Raw genomic sequence first — 26,149 nt, forward strand, 5'->3', positions numbered from 1 at the left:
TTCCGATCGTTTATTAAGACAAAAACACAGATCGGAGTTGCTAACTAATATTTTCAAAATTAAAAATGAAACGTGAGCTTAAAAAAAGAGAATAAACAAACCAAATGTAAACTTAAAATGAAGAATAAACAATAAACAGACTATCATGCTACTGCGCCATATTGGAAAAACCAACAACAGCATCCAACTGCTAGTCAGTGGTTTTATAGCCACAGCCATATCACCCTGTAGCCCAAGACTAGTTGTCCACTGAAGCTAAGCAGGGTTGAGCCTGGTCAGTACCTGGATGGGAGACCTCCAGTGAAAACTAGGTTGCTGTTGGAAGAGGTGTTAGTGAGGCCAGCAGGAGGTGCTCACCCTGTTGTCTGTGTGGGCCCTAATGCCCCAGTATAGTGAAGGGGACACTATACTGTAACATGCACCGTCCTTCAGATGAGACATTAAACTGAGGACCCGACTCTCTGTGGCCATTAAAAATCCCATGACACTGAATGCGACAGACTGCACTTGGGCTATGTCAGAAATAGAATGGGGTATCCGTTTACTGTCAGGAAGTTGTTGTTGCACCGTGCCGCATCCAGTGTAGACAATATCACTGATTATAATGGGCTCTATTATCTTTTGACACATAGACACGGTGTAACTACTGTATATTGAAGAGGCTATGAGCATAGCAGCTGTAAATACAATAAGACACTTACCATTTGACCGATCTCCCCTGGATTTCCAGGGTCTCCCTGTGAGGGACACAACATATATTTAGTGCTATCTGTTCATAGGAAACATTAAAATGCATTTGTTTCTTTCTTAGTAATAAGTATCAGAAAGTTTGAAAAAACAATATTATCTTGACTGAACTTAATAAGACAAACGTCTCAGGGTTACATATATATCCTGGTTCCAGGAGATGGGAACGAGATGCTGCGTCATTGTTTTGACACTGTGGGAACATCTTCAGAGTGTGCCGTTGTCTGAATCCTGTGTACACATGTGCCTATACCACTGGTCATGGACGAAGTGATGCTATGTAGTACTTGACTTTGTCTATAAAATGGCCCCTTGAACATGGCGTCACCAGATTCATTTGTCTGAAGAGGCCGCACAGGCGTACTTAAAGTATGGCAATGCGACACAGCGTCTCATTCCCATCTTAGGGAACTGGGTTACATATGTAACCCTGAGACGTTCCCTTTTGAGAGAACTTTGATGCTGCGTCATTGTTTGAAACTATGTGAAGATTATTACCCACTACGCCATACTGAAAGAATGCCTGCACCACAGGTTGCACAAAGTGTACACAATCACAAAACTGCAGTTACAGGAATGAATCAACACAAAAAAGACTTGCGATCCTGGGGTTGAATTCACATCCACACTGTAAAACTCTGACTCTGACTAATTAAAACCTAATGAATGTGTGCAGAGAGGACTAGCCTGCCGCAGCACAAACATCTTGCAAAGGCGCACCTCTGGCCAATGCCTTTGAGCTAGCCACACTCAGAGTAGTATGGACTCTGACGTCTAGAGGTGATATGATACCGCATGACTTGTAGGTGAAAGAAACCGCATCCAAAACCCAATGTGATATAGACTGTTTGGTAGCGGTGGAACCTCGGTTAAAGGGATAGTTCACCCAAAAATGAAAATTTGATGTTTATCTGCTTACCCCCAGGGCATCCAAGATGTAGGTGACTTTGTTTCTTCAGTAGAACACAAATGATGATTTTTAACTCCAACCGTTGCAGTCTGTCAGTCGTATAATGCATGTCAATGGGAACACCATCTATAAGAGTCAAAAAAACATGCACAGACAAATCCAAATTAAACCCTGTGGCTCGTGATGACACATTGATGTCCTAAGACACGAAACGATCGGTTTGTGCGAGAAACCGAACAGTATTTATATCATTTTTTTACCTCTAATACACCACTATGTCCAACTGCCTTGAGCACACGCACGGCATCCGGTACTCTGGCTCTCGCTGTGTGTCCTACGCATTCCCTAATCTACTTACGGAAAAAACGGAACTGGCGCCACATTCGTTCCGTAAGTTGAATAAGGAAGGCGTAGGACATGCAGCGTAAGTTTTTTGAAGAATACGGAAAGCAGAAGCACGTGCAAGGCGATCATTTGTGTTTATAAAGCATATACAGTTGTATTTTTTTAGAAAATGACCGATCGTTTCGTTAGATAAGACCCTTATTCCTCGTAAGGAGAATAATCCTGGAATGTTTTCATCAAAAACCTTAATTTCTTTTTGACCGAAGAAAGAAAGACATGAACATCTTGGATGACATGGGGGTGAGTAAATTATCAGGAAAATTTTATTTGAAAGTGGACTAATCCTTTAAACTACGCCAGAGCGTGTACACACCTCACGCACCGGATGCCGTGCGTGCGCTTAAGGCAGTTAAACATAGTGGTGCATTAGAGGTAAAAAATTATATAAATACTGTTCGGTTTCTCGCACAAACTGATCGTTTCGTGTCTTAGGACATCAATGTGTTGTCACAAGCCGCAGGGTTTAATTTGGATTTGTCTGTGCATGTTTTTTTGACTCTTATAGATGGTGTTCCCATTGACATGCATTATACGACTAACAGACTGCAACGGTTGGAGTTAAAAATCATCATTTGTGTTCTACTGAAGAAACAAAGTCACCTACATCTTGGATGCCCTGGGGGTAAGCAGATAAACATCAAATTTCCATTTTTGGGTGAACTATCCCTTTAACTGCAACCTACCTGGAGTCTCCAGAAGTGCAAGCTAGTCTCTGAGATCCTGACACCTTCCACTTCTGGAGACTCCAGGTAGGTTGCAGTTCTGGAAAATAGTGGCGCTGGAGACTAAAGGGTTCCTGATGGTTTCACACTTAATTATTCACCTTAATTCTTAATTATTTTGCAGTTAACATGTGTCTTTTCTCTTCTCCACCTGTTTTTGTCTGACCCTGCTGACCCAACAAACATTTTGCTGTCCAATAGTCATGCTTTAACTTTGCAGTTTCTAGTATTGCATTAGTATTGCATCCTTCTCATGGGCATTTGATAATTATTGACTTTTCAGTCTGAGTTAAATCTCTTTTTTGGCTCATTTTATTCGTAAAACAAAACCTGCCTAATAATTATGCACACCTGAAAATAAGGCGTTTTTCACTTCCAGCCTTCATGAGCAATTATATATCACTTATAAATGATTGAATACAAAATTAATAGTAGTTATTAAGATTGATGTGATTTGGAATTGGTAAAATGTGCTTGGAAAAAAATAATTTGCCTAATAATTCTGCATATGGTGTAGTTTAGAAGCTTATAAGATTTAGAATACAAAGACTGCCTGCTAGCTGCACCCGATTTGAAACCTAAGGCTCATCCACCCTCAGCTCCACCTGAGAACCCCATGATTTAAGTGTACATGTAATTCAGATGCCGACACATACTGAAGATGTTCCCATAGCATAAATGCAATGACGCAGAATCGAAGTTCCCTTGAAAGGGAACTGCACTTAATATTTTTACACTCTTGCCTTGGTCCAAACAAACAATTGAAGGTCCTGGTGGGGTTTCAAATATATGTACATATATTGAAACCAGGGCTTAAAAACGAAAAATTAAATCCAATCATTTCACTCCTCGCAGAATCAGTATTTTAACGTTTCTGTTCCAGCGTTCCTTCTGTATTATTAACGTTCCGAAACCGGTTTGTTTAGAAAAAAATAACAGTTAATAATGTTATTTATTTATTTTTTTATTTGCATGTAGCCTACTTAATAATAATAATGATAATAATAATACGTAGCCTACAGCATTTTTTTTATTGAAAAACAAAGAGAATATTTGCGTCTTAGCCAATAGGCCTACAATTATCTTTTATAAGATTCTGTCCAAATGTAAACCGGTAACACTTTATAATTACTGCACACTATGAAGCATTAGTTAAGCATTAGTAAACAGTCAATTCATCATTTATAAAGCATTAATAGACATTAATAAGCAGTTTATAAATACACCTATAAATGCTTTGTTCTTGATTTATAAGCATATCTATAATGTGTTTAATAGTTGCATTTTCATACTTTATTAATGATCAATTTATCATTTCTAAATTAAGTATTACATTATTTACAAACCAGTTATTTAGGAGTTGTCAGTAGTTCATAAGATCATTTATAAAGTGTAAGTAAATGATTAATATACATCTTATTATTTAGACATACAGTAATAGTTACTCAGTGTGTTAATAAATGTTTTATTAATACATATTCCTACTGTAATTCATGATTAATTCAGGTAGTTATAAAACATTTAGTAGTTGTCAGTTAACTATTGTTGTGTGCTCATCTAAAGTGAGGACTATTCATGCCTCGTAAAGCTTTACAAAGAAGATTTAAATTCTCAGTGATCTTCTGCACTGCTGTTCTCTAATGTTTTAAAGTTAGTACTGAGGTAGTTTTGACACTGTGAAATATTGTATTACATTATTAATGTTTTATAAAAACATTATTTGTTGTATTTTGGCACTCCTGTAATCCAGTGTTGGCACTGGTAAAATTTTATTCAGCAATGTTTACACTTTACAGAAATGTATTTTTATATCAGACTGCAAAAGCTTAGTTTCATTTTACTGCACAGTTATGTTTTCTGGAGAAGTACAGGGATTTTTACTTTCTGTGAAATTGCAGAGGTTTACTTTTAATTTTATATCAAGTTACCCATCGTAAAGTTTCATTTTTTTCCTTGAAATAAATATTTCTATGTTCTGTATCCTTTAAATCTCCTTTATAAAAGCTTTACGAGGCATGAATAGTCCTCACTTTAGATGAGCTCACAAAAATAGTTAACTGACAACTACTAAATGTTTTATAACTACCCGAATTAATCATGAATTACAGCAGGAATATGTGTTAATAAAGCATTTATTAACACACTGAGTAACTATATGTCTAAATAATAAGATGCTTAAATGTACATTTAAATTGTTTATTAATCACTTACTTACACTTTATAAATGATCTTATGAACCACTGACAACTCCTAAATAACTGGTTTGTAAATAATGTAATACTTAATTTAGAAATTATAAATTGATCATTAATAAAGTATGAAAATACATTTATTAAACACATTATAGATATGCTTATAAATCAAGAACAAAGCATTTATAGGTGTATTTATAAACTGCTTACTAATGTCTATTAATGCTTTATAAATGATGAACTAACTATTTACTAATGCTTAACTAATGCTTCATAGCGTGAGTTATTCTAAAGTGTTACCTGTAAACCTGTTAAACGAAAGGAAAAACTATCAACGGTTTATAAAGTATTTTTTTAAGATATTTTAAAATGTTTGCTGCATGGTTAAAAATACCGACGCTATTCCTAAGAGGAAAAAAAGATATGTCACATTTTATTATTACATTCAGAAATAATGTAATTTATCGGTAAATAAAATAAAATGTTTACAAATAGCCTAGCCTATTTGTTTAAAATGTTTGTAAACATAAATTATGAACAAAACTGCCCTATTTTATTTTACCACAAAACCTCTAAAGTTAACAGCCTATTCAGTCCATATACGTCAAGCCAAAACGAATTAAAAAAAAAAAAAAATCTATTTTCTTTTTTAACGCCATTTCAGCTTCTATTGCTATATTCAAGGCGAGAAAAAGGTTTATTTATTAGAAATAAAACTAAATAAGATGCCAAACGAATTCATTTGAAGTGAATCTGAAGCCTACGTTTCTCATTCGTCACTGTTTCCATTTTCGAGACGAATGCTAAACTATTATTTATTGTAAGCATTGTACTTCACTTGCATTATCGACATCATCCTTCACATAACAGCACAGTGAGGCGGGGGTCACGGGTGGTAAACGGCAGATTGTTTTACAGAATTGAATTGAGCAGATTTATGTTTGGTTGATTGTATTTTATTTTAATTATTTAACAGGCTGCGATATCAAGTAAGCAATGCAAGAATTTGTGTGCGCGCGCGTGAGGCGCCAGCGAGACCACTGGATTTTTTTTTTTTTTTTTTTTCCCCTTCTAAGACAGTAAACAGTACTCCGTAATTTATGGTCATACAGCTAAAAGCAAGACATAATTCATATATTTACAAAAGACATTTAAATAACGAGAACAAGCAGAATGTCTGTTTCCTTTCCTAGATTTTTGGAGTGCGCCACTGAACCACTTTCGTTTTGTTAATCTGTAGACCTAATTATTTAAGTGAAATATTTCGCGTAGCCTATAGGCCTAAATATTCCCTTTTATTTTATATGTGTTATGTAGGCCTATAGTTTTATTCTGTTGTCTCCGTTCACAGAAGCGCTGCAGGTGCGTGATTTCGCTGGTTTCAAAAGGCACAACTACTTGACATTCATTTTCACTTAAATGTAGGCTTAATGCTTGACGGTTGGTGACATATATCATCGGAAAAACTAATGCCAGGGCATTGCCACTGTGACTTACCTAACCTATGATGACTTGACAGCTGAGCCTGAGCGCGTCAGCGCGGGCATTTCACACACTGTAGAGCCTGAGCGCGGGCATTTCACACACTTTGGATAGTCAGCGTCAAATTTGCATAGGCTGTACTATGTAAATTCGTGATTGGTTGACTGCCAAATCAAAATATTAAACAGAACGATAAAATAACATTATTAACCGGTTAATGGCCATTTCAGATTAGCGTTTCTGTTCAGAACGATTAAATTTGATTTCGTTTCCGTTTCCGGTTACGTTCCGGTCAAAATTTCGTTCTTTTCCGGTTTTCGTTTTCGTTCCTTGAACCGGTTCAGAGCCCTGATTGAAACACTATTGTCACTGGATAGCATTTCACATATAAAAAAGGTTATGTTAGTGATGGATATCTATTGATATATATCTAAATCTATCTATAGAGAATGAGGAGTTATGTCACGATGTTTTCACTCCGCGTTGCATTTCGGGAAGGCGCCGCCATATTAGCAGGATACGCTATCCGTTGCTATGGTAACTTCGACAGCAAGCCCGAGATAAAGAGCAACAGAGAGAGAGAGCAGATTAATTTAATAAATACATTTTGCGATACAGTGCAGTTTTTTGGAAAGAAATGCAGAAGGAGAAAGTGAAAGGAAAGGGGCTCTATTGGGGGAGACTAAATAACACCGCCAAGCAGCGTCATTTAGAGAAAATGCTTGACATTAACAGCATCGACCCGTACGACCTGCCAGCTACAGAATTGACGAAAGACCCTGAAGCATCACCTGTTTACTAAGACAGTGTTATTAACGAACCAAACTTAGTAAACACCATAAGTATAATACAGCATAGCCTACTACGGACAGAAAACCAGATGAGCCCAGAATATGAACGCAACACATTTAATTACACGTGTTTTCCTCCCATAAAGAAAAAGACAGTGCCATTAAAAGACCAAACTTAGTAAACACTATACTAATAAAGCATAATATACAGGAAAAATTGGTTTGTGCCGAATTTGATCTTTTAATATCACTTATAGGCTACATTAAGCGACGTTAAACGTTTTCTTTATAACAGTTTTCTGAGGAAAACGCTCGTGAATTTAAACACGTTGCGTTCACATTATGGGCTCAACTGTTTTTCTGTACACAGTATTACATAGTATACTTTATTAGTAGGCCCTATGATGTTTTCTTACTTTGGTCTGTTAATTTCACAGTCTTTCTTAGTACATTAAGCCATATTAAGCGTTTTCTTATAACGGTTTTCTATGGGAGGAAAAGGCTTAACGTTATTAAACGCGTTGAGATCATTCAGGACTCATCTGATTTTTTTGTTGGCCTACATAGTATACTTTACTAGTATGATGTTTAGTGAGTTTGGTCTGTTAATATCACTATCTTAGTACATTAAGCCACGTTAAGTGTTTTAGAATGTCCCTTGGCGACGCTTGGCGGTGTTATTTAGTCTCTCCTGATACAGCCCCTTTCCTTTCGCTTCCTCATTATCCATTTCTTTCCAAGAAACTGCGGCGTATCGCAAAAATGCAAACAAATATCACGCTATTTCTCTCGGTCTCACTGTCAAAGTAACCATGGCAACGGATAGCGTATCCTGCTAATATGGCGACGCCTTCCCGAAATGCAACGCGAGTGAAAACGCTGTGACGCAACCTTCTCATTCTCTATTGATATCCTATTGAAGTTTTAAGCATGATCCTTCAAGGATCCATTGTTTGCAGAGCCATGTGTGTCACTGCATTATCATGCTAAACCTCCAGCTACTAACATTTTGATAGGATTTGAGTTTAGAGATACTTACTGGGAGCCCTGGAATTCCCCGAGGACCATCTTTGCCTGTGTCTCCTGGAGGTCCCCTGGGGCCTGGGGGGCCTGGAGGCCCAGGAGGTCCTGGGGGCCCTGCTTGACCCTGATCACCCTGTGGAAGTAATAATGTATATACGTCAAACTTTATTATAAGTCAATGAATAAAATTTATATTAAAGTTGTTTGTATACAGTGAGAGGGAGAAATAGATTGAAAGGTCAATGATAAGCTATCAAAGAGAACCTGGAGGAACTTCTCTTATCTCACAGTAGGGGTGGGCAATTTGACCAAAATCTTATTTCATGGTATGAAAAATTTTATTTGGTAACACTTTAGTATAGGGAACATGTATTCACTATTAACTATGAATTTTCTCTCAATAAACTCCTAATTTACTGCTTATTAATAGTTAATAAATTAGTTGTTAAGTTTAGGTATTGGGTAGGATTAAGAATGTAGAATAAGGTCATGTAGAATAAGGCATTAATATGTGTTTAATAAGTACTAATAAACAGCCAATATTCTAGTAATATGCATGCTAATAAGCAACTAATTAAAAGACCCTAAAATAAAGTGTTACCTTTTATTTAACAACACTGATATAGCTATTTTAATTTAATTTTATTTTTCTTATTAAAATCACAAACAGTAGGACAACTACGTAAAATAAACTGTTTTGCAGGTACAGTAGGTTTATTTAACATGTAGTAAGAAATCCATCTGTGATTACATGAAGAAACAGATGAAACTGAGAAGAACTGTGAACTGTGGTCGTGTCTCCAAGACGCTTGAAGAAACCGACCTGCAAAGCTACAGTACTGTGAGAAGTTTCAGGCACTTGTGTAAAAATGCTGTAAAGTGAGGATGCTTTCAAAAATACTGTCATAAATAGATTTTATTTATCAATTAACTTCTATTAACCAACTCAAATCAATATTTGGTGTGACCATCATTTGTGTTTAAAACAGTTTTTGTCCAGGTACACTTGTGCATCGTTTTTCAGGTAGCTTTGCAGGTCGGTTTCTTCAAGCGTCTTGAAAGACACGGACATAGTTCTTCTGGATTTAGTTTGTCTCTGTTTCATCTGTTTCTTCATGTAATCACAGACGGATTTGATGATGGTGAGATCAGATCTCAGTGTGGAGCACTGGCTGTTGTCCAACTCCTTGTGTATACAAAAATCTCACTGGATTATTACAATTAATGGCAAAATGAATGTTTAGAAATGTGAACTGAAAGGTGCACTAGATGGGCAATAATGAGACGACCCCCAAAACAGGAATGGTTTTACAGGTGGCCACTGACATTTTTTTCCCTACTCATCATTTCTGACTGTTTTTCACTAGTTTTGCATTTGGCTAGGGTCAGTTTCACTACTGGTAGCATGAGGTGATACCTGGACCCTACAGAGGTTGCACAGGCAGTCCAACTCATCAATACGTGCCATCGCCAGAAGGTTTTCTGTGTCTCCCAGCACAGTCTCAAGAGCATGGAGGAGATTCCAGAAGACAGGCAGTTACTCTAGGACAGCTGGACAGGGCCGTAGAAGGTCCTTAAACCATCAGCAGGACCGCTATCTGCTCCTTTGTGCAAGGAGGAACAGGATGAGTACTGCCAGAGCCCTACAAAATGACCTCCAGCAGGCCACTGGTGTAAATGTCTCTGACCAAACAATCAGAAACAGACTTCATGAGGGTGGCCTGAGGGCCCGGCGTCCTCTAGTGGGCCCTGTGCTTACTGCCCGGCACTGTGGAGCTCGATTGGCATTTGCCATTGAACACCAGAATTGGCAGGTCCGCCACTGGCGTCCTGTGCTTTTCACAGATGAGAGCAGGTTCACCCTGAGCATGTGACAGATGTGAAAGGGTCTGGAGAAGCCGCAGAGAACATTATGCTGCCTGTAACATCATTTAGCATGACCAGTTTGGTGGTGGGGCAGTGATGGTCTGGGGAGGCATATCCATGAAGGGACACACAGACCTCTACAGACTAGACAATGGCACCCTGACTGCCATTAGGTATCGGGATGAAATCCTTGGACCCATTGTCAGACCCTACACTGGTGCAGTGGGTCCTGGGTTCCACCTGGTGCACGACAATGCCCAGCCTCATGTGGTGAGAGTATGCAGACAGTTCCTGGAGGATGAAGGAATCGATACCATTGAATGGCCCCCATGCTCACGTGACCTAAATCCAATGAAATTTTAGCAAAATGGACTAGCCTGCTGCATCATTTTTTTTCACTTTGATTTTCAGGGTGTATTTGAATTCAGTCCTCTGTAGGTTGATAATTTTCATTATCCATCAAACGATGTGGCATCCTTTCATTCCTAACACATTACCCAGTCCATATCAGTATAGATATCCAGCATGATATTTTTCCCCATTGAGATCTGATGTGTTTTCAAAGTGTTCCTTTAATTTTTTTGAGCAGTATATATATATATATATATATATATATATATATATATAAATAATTCTCTTAAATAATGAATGATTTTGTCACAATATCTTCGTTTAGACTTTCTTTCACTAGCAAACACTAATGTAATTCATTTTAATAGTTCGTCACTAGTCCAGCTGAGGACTGAGATAAAAGCAGAAGAATGTAAAACAAATGTGACCTGTGCTGGCGAAATGAGTCGCAATGAGCAAATTTTCAAACTTGAGTTATTGTTATTCTCATATTCTCTATTAAAAAAAAAAAAACATTCAAATGATATATGATTTGTTGGAATCCTACAAAAAAAATACAAAAAAAAAAAAAAAAAAAATGAATGAGCTAGACCTGTTTGAAGTCGATAGTGTCAGCAAAGTCAATTTTGAGAAAAATCGAGTTAAAGTTTTTGGTAACACTTTACAATGCAGGTGCACTAATATGCATTAATTCATGCTTAACTGATGCACAGATAATCATGTTTTAATGTATGATTCATGAAGAACTAAACCATTAATTAATGATTACTGCATCAGCAACTAATAAAGTTTCTATATGATTAATAGATTAAGTAATATATGAATTGTTATTAATTAAATGTCTCATAATGTATTAATTCCTTAAAAACATATTTGATTAACTAAAAGTGGAAGTGGTCCCACTTTATATTAAGTGGCCTTAACAACTACGTACTTACATGGCAAATTAAGCATTTGATACAATGTACTAACTCTGTACCTACAAGTATTTACATTGTACTTACATTTAAAGTACCTGCATGATCTATCCGTAGTTACAGTAGTGCACTTACATTTGTAAGTACACTTTTGTAAGTACACACCATAATTGCAATATTGTAACTACAATTGTAACTACTCTGCAGTTTGTTTTTACACGTGTAAACCATTATTGTCCATGCCTATCGCAATGTGCTTAAATATGAGTATGAGGGTGGATACTTATTATTCAAACTATTTCATAGTCAAGCTATGGATGGAACAAATCTTTGCAAAATACACCAGAATACACCAATGTATATTCAGTCGTCTCATTTAGCACATTATGGCTCCCCAGGATTCACTAAGTTTGATTTTATTTTATTGTGCAACTCGCATACTGTAAAAGACAACGTACAAATACCAAGCAGTTAACAAATGAAACCTTATTGTAAAGTGTTACCAGAAAGGGTCTGGAACATGTGTTGATACCCAGGAACTAATGTGTACTTACACTGAAAATACACAAAAACTGTCCACTTAAAATAAAGTGAGGAACCTGTGGCCGATACCCAGGAACTAATGTGTACTTACACTGAAAATACACAAAAACTGACCACTTAAAATAAAGTGTGGAACATGTGTTGTTTCGCTAAAGCCTAATGTTTATTTCTGGTTTAATTTGATTGTTTGGGGTATTTTATGCCTTTTATTTAATGGTTTCCTTTATTAAAATATATATAAAAAAACCTGTTCAAAGATAAGTGAAATCTTGTGTGACCTGAACACCCTTTTTTTTTTTTTTTTTTTTTTTTTTTTTTGCCAATTTTTCACAAAATTACAGTAGCCAAATTTTGTTGTGTTGTAAAATTTTCAAACATTTTCAAATTGTTCCTGTTCACCTGAAATTTTTCAGTAAAAAAAAAAAAGATTCTTAACTGCACATGTTGTTTTTATTTGCATGGACCTGCATTATTAGCGAGTTTAAATAAGAATACCGTAATTTTATTCTTCATGTAATACAATTTTGTGTATTTTCAGTGTAAGTACACATTAGTTCCTGGGTGTCAACACAGGTTTCACACTTTATTTTAAGTGGTCAGTTTTTGTGTATTTTCAGTGTAAGTACACATTAGTTCTTGGGTATGAAGACAGGTTCCTCACTTTATTTTAAGTGGTCAGTTTTTGTGTATTTTCAGTGTAAGTACACATAAGTTCCTGGGTATCACACAAATATATTGTTCATTGTTAGTTCGTATTACATAATGCATTAACTATAATGCTAACAAATGAGACCTTGTAAGGTGTGTAAACCTTTTATCTAAGATGGTATTTGCATGTTGTTATTTACAGTATGTGAGTTGCACAATGAAATAAAATCAAACTTAGTACACAGTATCTCACAGAAGTGAGTACACCCCTCACATTTTTGTAAATATTTTATTATATTTTTTCATGTGACAACACTGAAGAAATGATGCTTTGCTACAATGTAAAGTAGTGAGTGTACAGCTTGTATAACAATGTAAATTTGCTGTCCCCTCAAAATAACTCAACACACAGCCATTAATGTCTAAACCGCTGGCCACAAAAGTGAGTACACCCCTAAGTAAAAATGTCCAAATTGGGCCCAATTAGCCATTTTCTCTCCCCGGTGTCATGTGACTCATTAGTGTTACAAGGTCTCAGGTGTGAATGGGGAGCAGGTGTGTTAAATTTAGTGTTATCGCTCTCACTCTCTCATACTGGTCACTGGAAGTTCAACATGGCACCTCATGGCAAAGAACTCTCTGAGGATCTGAAAAAAAGAATTGTTGCTGTACATAAAGATGGCATAGGCTATAAGAAGATTGCCAAGACCCTGAAACTGAGCTGCAGCACGGTGGCAAAGACTATACAGCGGTTTAACAGGACAGGTTCCACTCAGAACAGGCCTCGCCATGGTCGACCAAAGAAGTTGAATGCACGTGCTCAGCGTCATATCCAGAGGTTGTGTTTGGGAAATAGATGTATGAGTGCTGCCAGCATTGCTGCAGAGGTTGAAGGGGTGGGGGGGGGTCAGCCTGTCAGTGAAGACGATACGCTGCACACTGCATCAAATTGGTCTGCATGGCCGTTGTCCCAGAAGCAAGCCTCTTCTAAAGATGATGCACAAGAAAGCCTGCAAACAGTTTGCTGAAGACAAGCAGACTAAGGAACCATGTCCTGTGGTCTGATGAGACCAAGATAAACTTATTTGGTTCAGATGGTGTCAAGCGTGTGTGGCGGCAACCAGGTGAGGAGTACAAAGACAAGTGTGGCTTGCCTACAGTCAAGCATGGTGGTGGGAGTGTCATGGTCTGGGGCTGCATGAGTGCTACTGGCACTGGGGAGCTACAGTTCATTGAGGGAACCATGAATGCCAACAGAGCATGATCCCCTCCCTTCGGAGACTGGGCCGCTGGGCAGTATTCCAACATGATAATGACCCCAAACACACCTCCAAGACGACCACTGCCTTGCTAAAGAAGCTGAGGGTAAAGATGATGGACTGGTCATGCACGTCTCCAGACCTAAACCCTATTGAGCATCTGTGGGGCATCCTCAAACGGAAGGTGGAGGAGCACAAGGTCTCTAACATGCATCAGCTCTGTGATGTCGTCATGGAGGAGTGGAAGAGGACTCCAGTGGCAACCTGTGAAGCTCTGGTGAACTCCATGCCCAAGAGGGTTAAGGCAGTGCTGGAAAATAATGGTGGCCACACAAAATATTGACACTTTGGGCCCAATTTTGACATTTTCACTTAGGGGTGTGCTCACTTTTGTGGCCAGCGGTTTAGACATTAATGGCTGTGTGTTGAGTTATTTTGAGGGGACAGCAAATTTACACTTATACAAGCTGTACACTCACTACTTTACATTGTAGCAAAGTGTCATTTTTTCAGTGTTGTCACATGAAAAGATATAATAAAATATTTACAAAAATGTGAGGGGTGTACTTACTTCTGTGAGATACTGTACATTGGTGTATTCTGGTGTATTTTGCAAACTTTTGTTCCATCCATATCTTGTTTGAATAATAAGTATGTACACGTGTAAAAACATAAAACTGCGTACATTAGTTAAGCATGAACCAATGCATATTAGTGCACCCGTATTGTAAAGTGTTACCAAGTGTTCTGAAGATTCCAAAACAAAATCACAAAAATAATAACCAACCATACTTTAAAATCCCTGGAAATACCACCAAATTTGGCACAAACAAGCCAAAACCCATATCTACAAGAAAAAAAAAAAAAAAAAAAAAATATATATATATATATATATTAAACTTTTTTTTTCCATGATTACACAATTGTTTGATTAACATTAATGAAACAGACAGCCTATATATTAAGACCTACTGTATCAAACAGATCTAATATAATGTTACACATCAGAGGTTTCTCCCCAACAGTTAACCAAACGTTAACAGATAATGTTTGCGTGAATACTCGCCAAGACAAATTTTTTGAAATACTGTAATTCTGTGTATATCAGGATCACACGCTTTGGATCTGTCAGTCAGCGTGAGTAAGATTGTTTTGTTTACATCAGCATGAGTTTGAAAATCACATTTCATTGGTTCAAACTCATGCCATTGAGAATTCGCTATGAATGTTAACAAACTTGGAATGCTGTGCTTTACAACGATACCAAACTTATGCTGACGGAAGCACCAGTAGTCGAGAAGCAAGCAGAGAGAATGTCTCGGATTACAACTGTAACCCTGGTTCCCTGAGAACAAGGGAATGAGACACTGCGTCCTGAGACACTTTGGGGAACGCCTCCACATGACTGGTATCTGAGGCTGTAAACTGTAAAATCACGGAAATCCTATTTGCCGGCAACAGCCTATGACGTCATACCAGTGCGACCAGAAAGTATATAAAGTGGTGCCTAGTGTAGTTGTAATGACGGGTCGGCAGAATGAGGATCCATTTGCAGCTTTATTAAGATAAACACCAAAGCAGACAGGGGCAAAGGCAGAGACATAAACAGGGGCAGGCAATGGTCGAGGCAGGCGGCAGACAAACACAGTAGAGTCACAGGCAAGGATCAGGGCAGGCGGCAAACAAACACAGTCCAAATAACAGGCAAGGATCAGGGCAGGCGGCAAACAAACACAGTCCAATAAACAGTCCAACGGCAACAGAAATACAATCCACAAGAAAACGCTCAGTAGTGATCACCGGGGCAAATCAAGACTTCGCAAAGGGTGTGTATGTGTGTGTGTCTTAAATAGCGTGAGTGTAATGAGGTGCAGGTGTGTGCGCAATCAGTCCCAGGAATGAGGGCCTATGGGAAACGTAGTCCGAATGTAAACCAGTCAATATTCAGGTGACGGCTCCCTCCGGTGGTGCGGAGGAGGAGGCGCGAGAGCCACATTCGTGACAGAGCCCCCCCCCCTGCGAGCGGCTCCAGACGCGAGGAAGCGGGCGGGGTCTACCGCGTGGTCGAGGGGCCGGTCTCTCCGGATGCGTCCGATGAAATTCCACTATGAGTGACGGGTCCAGGATATCATCCGAATTGACCCAGGATCGCTCCTCCGGGCCGTACCCCGCCCAGTCGACTAGGTACTGTAGTCTCCTACCCCGGCGCCTGGAATCGAGCAGTTCTCGAACCTGATAGGCCTCCTCGCCTTCGATCGTCAAGGGTGGGGGGTTGCGGGCCTCGGCTCCCTCCGCCTCTCCTCTCGGACCACCAGAGGGTTTCAGCAACGACACATGGAAAGTGGGAGAAACACGGTAATTAGCAGGTAGTTTCAAACGAAATGACACAGGAGTGATTTGCTTAATAATTTGAAAAGGCCCTACAAACCTGGGACTGAGCTTTTTGCATGGAAGTCTTAGATGCAGGTCCCTGGTCGACAGCCAGACCCACTGCCCCACGGTGTAATTGGGATTGGGACGACGACGTCGATTGGCCTGTAGCTCCTGTCGTCTTACAGCTCGTTGGAGGTGATGGTGGGCCAGGTCCCAGGTCTCCTCGCTGCGTTGCATCCACTCGGTTACGGCGGGCAGGTTGGATGGTTCCCCGGACCAGGGGAAGAGTGGAGGCTGGAAACCCAGGACGCATTGGAAGGGCGTGATGCCAGTGGCAGGTTTTTGTAGCGAGTTCTGGGCGTATTCGGCCCACAGCAGATAGCGGCTCCACTCTGACTGGTTCTGCTGACAGTACGTGCGAAGGAACCTGGTGAGTTCTTGGTTCAGGCGTTCAGTTTGTCCACTGGACTCGGGGTGGTACCCGGAGGTGAGGCTGATATTGACATTTAAGTGTTTGAAGAAAGCTGTCCATACCCGGGATGTAAACTGTGGGCCCCTGTCAGATACAATGTCCTCTGGAAGACCATAGAATCGGAACACGTAGTTGCATAAGATTTCGGCGGTTTCCAATGCGGTGGGTAGCTTGGGGAGTGGTATGAGACGGCATGCTTTGGAGAACCGGTCAATTACAGTGAGGATGGTGGTGTGACCACGGGACTCAGGGAGGTCAGTGACAAAGTCCACGGCAATATGGGACCACGGACGTTGGGGAATGGGCAGTGGTTGCAACAGGCCCGCTGGGGCTTGATGAGATGCTTTAGAGGTTTGGCAAGCTGAGCACTGGTTGATGAATTGGGTGGTGTCTAGTACCATGGAGTCCCACCAGAACCGGTTCTGCAGTAGGTGTAGTGTGGCTGTGATACCAGGGTGGCCAGAGCTGGGGAGATCGTGAACGTGGTGTAACACTTTGTCGCGGAGGTGTGCAGGTACGAAGGTGCGATCCGGTGGGCAGTTTGGTGGTGGTGCTGTATGTTCATTCGCTTGGGTGATTTCGGTCATGACGTCCCACTGAACCGGAGCGAGTAGCAGTTTGACTGGGATTATGTTTTCTTCGTTCTCTGATCGTTCCCTCTCCTCCGTCTGACGAGATAGGGCGTCTGCCTTGACGTTCTTTGACCCGGGTCTGTAGGTTACCGTGAATTGAAACCGGGTGAAGAACATGGCCCACCTAGCTTGTCGGGGGGTTTAGACGTTTAGGCAGACCAGAGGTATTCCAGGGTATTGTGGTCGGTTAGTATGGTGAACGGGTGTTGTGCTCCCTCCAGCCAGTGGCGCCACTCCTCCAACGCCGCCTTCATCGCCAAGAGCTCCCGATTGCCTACATCGTAATTGCGCTCTGCCGCTGACAATTTCCTGGAGTAGAATGCACAAGGGAACATCTTCGCAGGATTACCTTGACGCTGTGAGAGTATGGCCCCAATGCCTGTGTTGGAGGCGTCGACCTCGACTATGAAGGGGAGTTCTGGGTCTGGGTGGCACAGAATGGGTGCTGTGGTGAATCGTTCCTTTAGTTCTTGAAAGGCGTGCACCGCCTCGTGGGACCAGGAAAGACGTGTGGACTGTCGTTTGGTCATGGACGTTAACGGAGCAGCGATGCCACTGAAGTTCCGTATGAACCGCCTGTAGAAGTTGGCGAACCGCAGAAACCGCTGTAGTTCCTTTAATGTGCGTGGTTGAGGCCACTCAAGCACCGCCCTCACCTTGTTGTCGTCCATCGCCACTCCCTCTTGACTGATGACGTATCCCAGGAATGAGGTGGAGGTGCGGTGGAATTCACATTTTTCGGCTTTGGCATACAGTTTGTGTTGAATGAGCCGCTGCAGTACGGACCGGACATGTTGGACGTGTTCCTCGAGGGTCTTGGAGTAGATGAGTATGTCGTCAATGTAGACGATGACCCAACGATTGAGCATGTCCCGGAAGACGTCATTGATGAAAGACTGAAAGACGGAGGGACTGTTGGCCAGGCCGAAGGGCATAACGAGGGTCTCATAATGGCCGGTGGTGGTGGAGAAGGCCGTCTTCCATTCATCCCCCTCACGGATGCGAATCAGATTGTACGCACACTGGAGATCCAGCTTGGTAAAGTACCTGGCCTGTCTCAACTGCTCCAGGGCTGCGGGGACCAATGGCAAAGGATAGCGAAACTTCACTGCGATATCGTTCAGACCTCGATAGTCGATGCAGGGCCGAAGACTGCCGTCCTTTTTCTTAACGAAGAAGAAGCCGGATGCCGCCGGGTAGAAGGTAGAAGGTCGAATAAATCCTTTGGCCAGCTCCTCCTCGATGAATGCTTTCATGGCGGCAGACTCAGGCTGTGACAGGGGAAATATTCTGCCCTTGGGGGGTGTCGTACCAGGTAGGAGGTCTATGGCACAGTCACTGGAGCGGTGAGGTGGTAGTTCGGTGGACCTGCTTTTGCTGAACGCGATTGCTAGATCAGCATACTCAGCAGGTATGTCGGGCTCAGTGGTGTCGGACTCGTGAACAGTGACGGTCTGCACAGGTAAGGGAGTGATCCGTTTCAGGCAGCGATTGTGACAAGCGGCGTCCCACTGTACGATCTGGCCCTCCTTCCAGGAGATTAGCGGGTTGTGGGTTCTGAGCCACGGGAGACCAAGGATGACTGGGTTGTTGGGTGAGTGGATGACGTAGAATTGGATGAGCTCGTGGTGAAGGGCTCCCACCTGTAGGGTCAGTTCGGCAGTGATGTGCGCCACTCTTCCACCACCGACGGGTCTCCCATCTAGCGCCTCCACTGTCAATGGGGAGTTACAGTCTGTTAATGTGATGTTGTGTTCGTTGATGAATGTATCAGACATGAAGTTACCCGCAGCACCAGAGTCCAAAAGTGCGTGCGTGGTTATGCGTAGATCATTCAGAGTTATTTGTATGGGAATTTTGAGGCAGTTAGAGGAATAAGCGGTGGGAGGTGGAGAACTCACCGCTTTAGGGTTAGACGGAGTGGGTCGAATGGGGCAGTTGATTTTGATGTGACCAGCTTGCCCGCAGTAGAGGCACAGATGAAGTTGTCGTCTCCTCTCGCGTTCCTCTGGGCGAAGCGGAGTGAATCCGAGCTGCATGGGTTCCGAGGGAGGCGTGGTCTGAGTGGACAGCTGATCAGGGCGTCGAGAGCGGAGAAGACTGTCAATGTGTATAGCGAGGTCGATGAATTCGTTGAGCGATCTTCCCTCGTCGCGGCATGCGAGCTCGGCTTGCAGTTCCAGAGACAGCCCCTTTCGAAACAGCCGTCTCAGCGTGTCCTCCACCCAGTTTTGTCTGTGCGGCGAGGGTTCGGAAATTTAAAGCATAATCTGCGGCCGTGGTTTTACCTTGACTCAGCGACAGCAGTAGGTCCCCAGCGCTCTTGCCTCCCTCAGGATGTTCGAACACTTCCTTGAAGCTTCGTAGGAAGGCCGAGAAGGTGGGAAACACGGAACCATCCTCTCGCCACACCGCCGTGGCCCAATCCAGCGCTCGACCGGTCAACAGGGAGCATACAAAGGAGATTCGACTGGATTCAGTGGGATAGAGAGATGGCTGCTGGTTGACAAAGAGAGAGCATTGGAGAAGAAATCCCTTACATTTAGCGGGGTTGCCGTCGAACTTCTCCGGGAGTGCGAGGCGTGGATTCACGGCGGGAGCGGCAGTGAAGGCTTGACTGACGGAGGCCGCAGGCGGTGGCGTGGCAACCTCGGGGGCGTTGAATCGAAGGCCCTGCAGAGTTTTCACCAGCTCCTCGGTAAGGGAAGTCAATTGATTCAATTGATGTTGGTGAACCACGAGCTGGTTGGCTTGGGCAGACAGCTCGGAGGAAATTTGCATGATCGCTGCTGGATCGCTGTTAGGCGAAGTCTTCTGTAATGACGGGTCGGCAGAATGAGGATCCATTTGCAGCTTTATTAAGATAAACACCAAAGCAGACAGGGGCAAAGGCAGAGACATAAACAGGGGCAGGCAATGGTCGAGGCAGGCGGCAGACAACACAGTAGAGTCACAGGCAAGGGTCAGGGCAGGCGGCAAACAAACACAGTCCAAATAACAGGCAAGGATCAGGGCAGGCGGCAAACAAACACAGTCCAATAAACAGTCCAACGGCAACAGAAATACAATCCACAAGAAAACGCTCAGTAGTGATCACCGGGGCAAATCAAGACTTCGCAAAGGGTGTGTGTGTGTCTTAAATAGCGTGAGTGTAATGAGGTGCAGGTGTGTGCGCAATCAGTCCCAGGAATGAGGGCCTATGGGAAACGTAGTCCGAATGTAAACCAGTCAATATTCAGGTGACGGCTCCCTCCGGTGGTGCGGAGGAGGAGGCGCGAGAGCCACATTCGTGACAGTAGTGATTTGGACTAGGATGTCACTATGGCAGTTACAAGTTAATCTTATGGAAAGATAAACTGTAGTTTCTCTAGAAGAAATAAGGTAAACCTTATTCTAAATTCAACAAATAAATCGAGAGATTATTTGTTATTAACTGATATCAGCTATGAATCTAACGCAAATTAGATAATCATATACTGACAATATACACTAATGCCAAGGTCTCTAGAAAGAGGTTTGGTAAGTGATATTTACGTCTGCCTGGTCGTGCTGAATCTGAGGGTGACGTCTTCCACTTGTTGAGCTGGGCAGCGTTGCAGTGGGAAGAAAGGAGTTGGAATCCGTTTCACAGCCTTGAACACAAAGTACTTGACCGTTTAACTCCTAAAGCACAGAGAACACGCAGAAGAAGCCTTGAAGAAGCCTTGAAGAAGCCTTGAAGGTTCTGATGTCTGTGCAGACGATCTTTATTCTCTGGAACACACAGACGGAAGGATCTTTAGATTCTGAAGTCAGTGCAGATCCGGGCAGTCTGGAACACCCAGATCTGGAGGATCTCTGATGAGAGGATTTTGAAGTTGGTGCAGAAGATATTTTGAATATGGGGGGGGGGGGGGGGGGGGGGGGGGGGGGGGGGGGGGGGGGGGGGGGGGGGGGGGGGGGGGGGGGGGGGGGGGGGGGGGGGGGGGGAGAGGCTGGTGGTCATGTGGGGGTTAAGTTCCTTGTTTCTCTCTTTAGAGCTTCAGAGTCTAGAGAGAGCAACTTCACAACTCTGTGGAGTTGGACATAGCTTAGCACATCTTGGGACCGGCACCTTGAACCAGGACTGAAACAGGAACTGGAGCCTGGAACCGGAACGGGAACTGCAGCAACCGACAAACTGGAACCATTCTCTGTCTCAGAGACAAGCCTTCTCTGTCCGAGAAGGAGGGAGATGCAAATTGGCACCTTTCAAATCCAGTAATTTGATTGGCTGATGCTGTCAGAGGTGGCCAATGGATGGCCCCCTCTTGCATGAGGTTCATTTGAATAGCTTAAAGTTCATGTTTAGAACAATGTCCTTAAGGTTTTTCCTATGCATAATTTCCAAACAATCTCAGATTAACCTAGGCATCGTGCTGAAAACATAAAGACCAAGCATCATTGAGTTATATTGAACTTTTGCCTATGCATTAATGTATACCTTAATAGGTAAGTTTGTATATTTTGCATGTACACAAACAGCACTCATTAATATAGAGTTCTGTTAATAGAAATGGAGAAGTTTTGCTCCATTCTGTCCACTGTGTGTCCATTTGTGTCCTTTGTGACTTCAAGCCACATGGCAAAACCTGTCTGGTGAGTGGAAGTTAGTTGACACTGGTTGTAGGACTGAGGGACTGGGGTGAACAATAGGGAAAATTGTGATGGATTAACCTGCTCAATGACATGCTAATGTCATCATTCTTCCCTTGCACAAATGGTCAGGGTTATTGTCTTTGCAGGCTTATCTGCTAGCCTATCTATTTCCTTGTTTGCTTCTCTTGGAGGTGTGAGTTTTGGAGTACTGTGCTTTTTATCATGGCAGATGAGGTGATGAGGGGAGTATTGATGTAATGGGGGTGTCTGCCCTCATGTCTGCCTGTTGATCACTACACTAGAGAACATGTCATCCACTTCTTCGTCTGAAGGGACTGAACAGGCAGCCCAGATGCACGGCTATGAGATGCAGTGTCTTGTTCCCTGTTCTTAGGGAACCAGACGTTACAGACGTAACCCAAGACGTTCCCTTTCGAAAGGGAACTCGCACTGCATCCTGAGACACTTTGGGGAATTAAATATCCACACTACCATGCTGAGGGGAGTGCATGCCAAAAAATGGCTGTGACTAAGCACAATAATGGCAGTTACAACTGAAATCCCAGAACTACTCCCTCTTCTGGTCACACACTGGGCTGTTAGTAACAGTATTCCCTGCCACTGCCCGAGCTATATGCCTCAATGAAAAAGTGCTTGTCAAAGAAAAATGACTTGTCAAAGGCCGCTCAGGGCTTGGAACCAGCATATTAACTGGGAAGGGGTTCCTTTAAGGGAATATGGCCAGGGGCCGAAAGTGAGAGGCCGACTCACTCACTATAGGGGAACTGTCCACCTGGAGCTCTGTGAAGCGGTGGCTTCAGAATAATGACTTGTACTCTCTCAGTGAGAGGAAACCACTCAGCCTAGGGTGGTTTATCAAGGATTCCTAAAGAGGGCCATACACTTGAAATCGTGACCTTATCTGGAGCTCAGTAGAGCGGTGGCTTCGGCTTTTTAGAAAGACCCTCTAAACGAGAGGAAGCCAACTCACTCAGTACAGAATGATTAACAAGGCAGCCCCAGGGGCCGAACACTTGAAATATCAAATATCTGGAGCTCAGATGAGCGGCGGCCTTGGTTTCAAAATGACTCGCCAAATGAGAGGAGGCCAAGCCACTCCCAACAGGTGATAATCTTAATGCTACCCACTAAATTAAAACCTCACAAAACGACTCTCAGAGGAGAGGAGGCACATAGTAAGGGTGTCACAATAACCTGCCCCAATAATGGGAGCTCCAGGGCCCTAGTTAAATTGCCCTTATATAAAATCTAATCTATAATATTATGAATAAATGCCCCCTTTATTCCTTTTTATAGGGAGCTGAGGTCACTGAATTTAAAACAGCTCTTGCCAATGGTGAGGCGAACTACAAAGCTCAACCTGTAATTTCAAAGAGTGGAGGCCTTAATGTAAATGGGCCCTGCCATACTCTTACAGCCTGAAAGGATGCACTCACTACCAAGTCCGGCACCGGACCCACAGAAGGGTTCCAATAATGGAACAAAATCATCATCGGTCCAATGTTATGGTGTGTGGGCGTGTTTGTTTTGTTTTCTTTTTGTTTTGGATTTCTTTTGGTTGTCTTGTAGGTGACAGGAGAAATGAGAAACACCTGATCCAAATTAGGAACTGGTAATATATGTGTTCCTGTTATATGCATGGCATGCAACGGGGAGTGACATCATCTCCGGCTGGCCTCTTTGTTACCTAGCTCAAACGGGATCTGTCGTCATTGTTGGACTTTTCAAATGTCATAAAACAGCATATTATATTCTGTGTAAACCCTAGAATTATATAATAAACTTTATTCATTTATTGATATTTGTTTTGATCTCCCTTTATTGTTGTGGTCATGAGTGGCTGTAAAACAAAATGGGGGCTCGTCCTTTCTTTTTTTTAATGATTTTTTCTCTCTATGTTTGTAGTTCACATATTAAGAGACTTTTATGTCTGCTTGTTTCGCGTGATAGACATTTATACGTTTGTTTGAATTTTGTTTTGTGTTGTAAGACATGTTGGGAATTAGTAACACCTGTTGGCGTTTTCGGCAGCTCAGCTGCAGTGCAGCCAATTTAATGATTTTGTCGCTAGATTTAGCGACTTCCCCACCCCTTTTGACACTTTTTTTCAAAAGCCTAGTGACAAATCTAGCAACTTTTTGGACAAACCTCATCTAGATTCTGTGACTCACCCACTGATCTATATTTTTACACTGCCGGCCAAAAAAAAAAAAAAAAAATTGCAGTTTGGATTTTAATAAGCAAATACTAAGAGTCTATGGATGGATCATTATTGTCAGACAACAGACGGGAACAAGGGGGTCACAGTTAACACTTCGTTTATTTTGAAACAGAGGCACAAACACAGGAACAACACTGGTAAGTAGTTTGCAGATATGAGCACGTTGATGACAGTCACTTAGCTGAACAGATAACGAGTCCTTTCTCTTCAACAGGTTACACGCTGGAGGAAGACGAGACTTGACGATGGAGTGGAGACACAGAGACATCAGAAGGGTAAGGAGTCCAGGCAAGTGTGAACAGACCAGTCACTGAGGTGAGGTAAGTGAGAGTCTAAATCAGGTATCTCCAACCCTGCTCCTGGAGGGCTACCGTCCTGCAGATTTCAGTTCCAACCCTGCTCCAACACACCTGTCTGTAATTATCAAGCAACCCTGAACACCTTGATTAGCTGGTTCAGGTGTGTTTGATTCGGGTTGGAGCTAAAATTTGCAGGGCGGTAGCCCTCCAGGAGCAGGGTTGGAGACCCCTGGTCTAAATAGTGCTGGTGTAATGAGGTGCAGGTGTCGTCGATTAGAACTCTGGTGATTGGGAATGAGTGGGCGGAGCATGAGAACCGTGACGATGATCTTTGCCTAAAGGTGGTGAAACTGACTCCGTGACGACGGATGGGATGCTGACGACGGGGTCTACCTCGACCCGAGGAGCAGGACAGTCAGGATGGTCTTGGTGAAACTGTGTGAGAAGAGATGGATCTAGGATGTCATGCCGATTTACCCAGGACTGCTCCTCGGGGCCGTAGTCCTCCCAGTCGACTAGGTACTCCAGTGCTGGACCCCGTCGTTGAGAGTCGAGGATCGTCCGCACCCGGTAGATGTTCTCGCCTTCGACGATCTGGGAGGAGGAGGTACCGCATCGTCAACGAGATCTGTGGAGGGAGGAGACAAGGGTTCAATGTGAGGCTTTAACAGTGATACATGGAATGAAGGTGAGATACGATACTGTGGGGGCAAGTTGAGCCGGTAGGTGACTCGTGGAGCTGGCCTCTGGATGGTGAAGGACTATGTACGGGGACTCAGCTTGCGACAGGGCTGTTGGGAGACGGATGTCCCGGTTGAGAGCCATACCTTCTGGCAGGTTGGTACTGTGGAGTTGGGCCTCTTCTGGCATCAGCCTGTTGTTTGTGTCCTCCGAACTGCCTGGTTGGAGATGTACAATGAGCTGAGTCCCACACTCTCTCGCTCTGCTGGAACCAGTGGTTGACACGCTGGAACCTCTGAGGGCTCACCCATACCATGGGAAGAGTGGAGGTTGGAAACCCAGGACACACTGGAACGGGGTGGAGCACTGTGGTGGGTCTGACGGAGGAGTTCAGGGCATATTCTGCCCACGGCAGGAACTGGCCTCCAGCTGTCGTGGTTCCGGTGGCAGTATACCCCGCAGGTATCTCCCGATCTCCTGACACGTGGTTGAATAAAGCCTCCACAGCCTCTAGTGCTGTAGGTAGTCCCTTTAAGGGAATGAGTTTGCAGGTTTTAGAGAATCGGTCTACGATGACGAAGATGCAGTTAAAGCCATTGGAAGTCGATTCCCAGGTGAGTCCAAGGTCTTTGTGGTAGACTGAGCATCCCTTGACATATCGGAGATGTCCTGGGGAATGACGGCCCACCAGTAGTGTTGCTGCAGGAGCAAGAGGGTACGTAACTACTGGGTGTCCAGAGCCCGGAGAGGTGGAGCTTAGTCCATGAGGGGCTGACGGTGAGTTGGTGGAATGTAGAGACGCCCCTCACGGACCTCCCCGGTGGAGCAGGGTCGGCGGAGTTAGCCTCGGAGATCTGCTGGTTGACGGTCCATTGGATGGGACTGACGATCATGGCTGGAGGGAGGATGGGCTCTGGATCCATACTTTCTGGATCAGGTTGGTACAAGCGAGAGAGAGCATCAGCTTTACCATTCTT

The 26,149-nt window shown here is 42.9% G+C and overlaps 1 protein-coding gene across 1 annotated transcript in view; it reads right to left on the reverse strand.

The window, feature by feature from the left end:
* The window catches only part of LOC127523040 (collagen alpha-1(XXV) chain-like), a 187,123-nt gene that overhangs the window by 145,016 nt on the left and 15,958 nt on the right, over positions 1–26,149 (reverse strand). Inside the window, exons 2-3 of the mRNA XM_051913491.1 lie at positions 8,289–8,405; positions 702–737 (exon numbers count right to left, since the gene is read on the reverse strand). Coding sequence (XP_051769451.1) covers positions 702–704 — 3 coding nt within the window. The 5' untranslated portion in view covers positions 705–737; positions 8,289–8,405. The remainder of the gene's footprint in view (positions 1–701; positions 738–8,288; positions 8,406–26,149) is intronic.

Source organism: Ctenopharyngodon idella, chromosome 11 (assembly GCF_019924925.1).
Source record: "Ctenopharyngodon idella isolate HZGC_01 chromosome 11, HZGC01, whole genome shotgun sequence".
Taxonomy (NCBI): domain Eukaryota; kingdom Metazoa; phylum Chordata; class Actinopteri; order Cypriniformes; family Xenocyprididae; genus Ctenopharyngodon; species Ctenopharyngodon idella.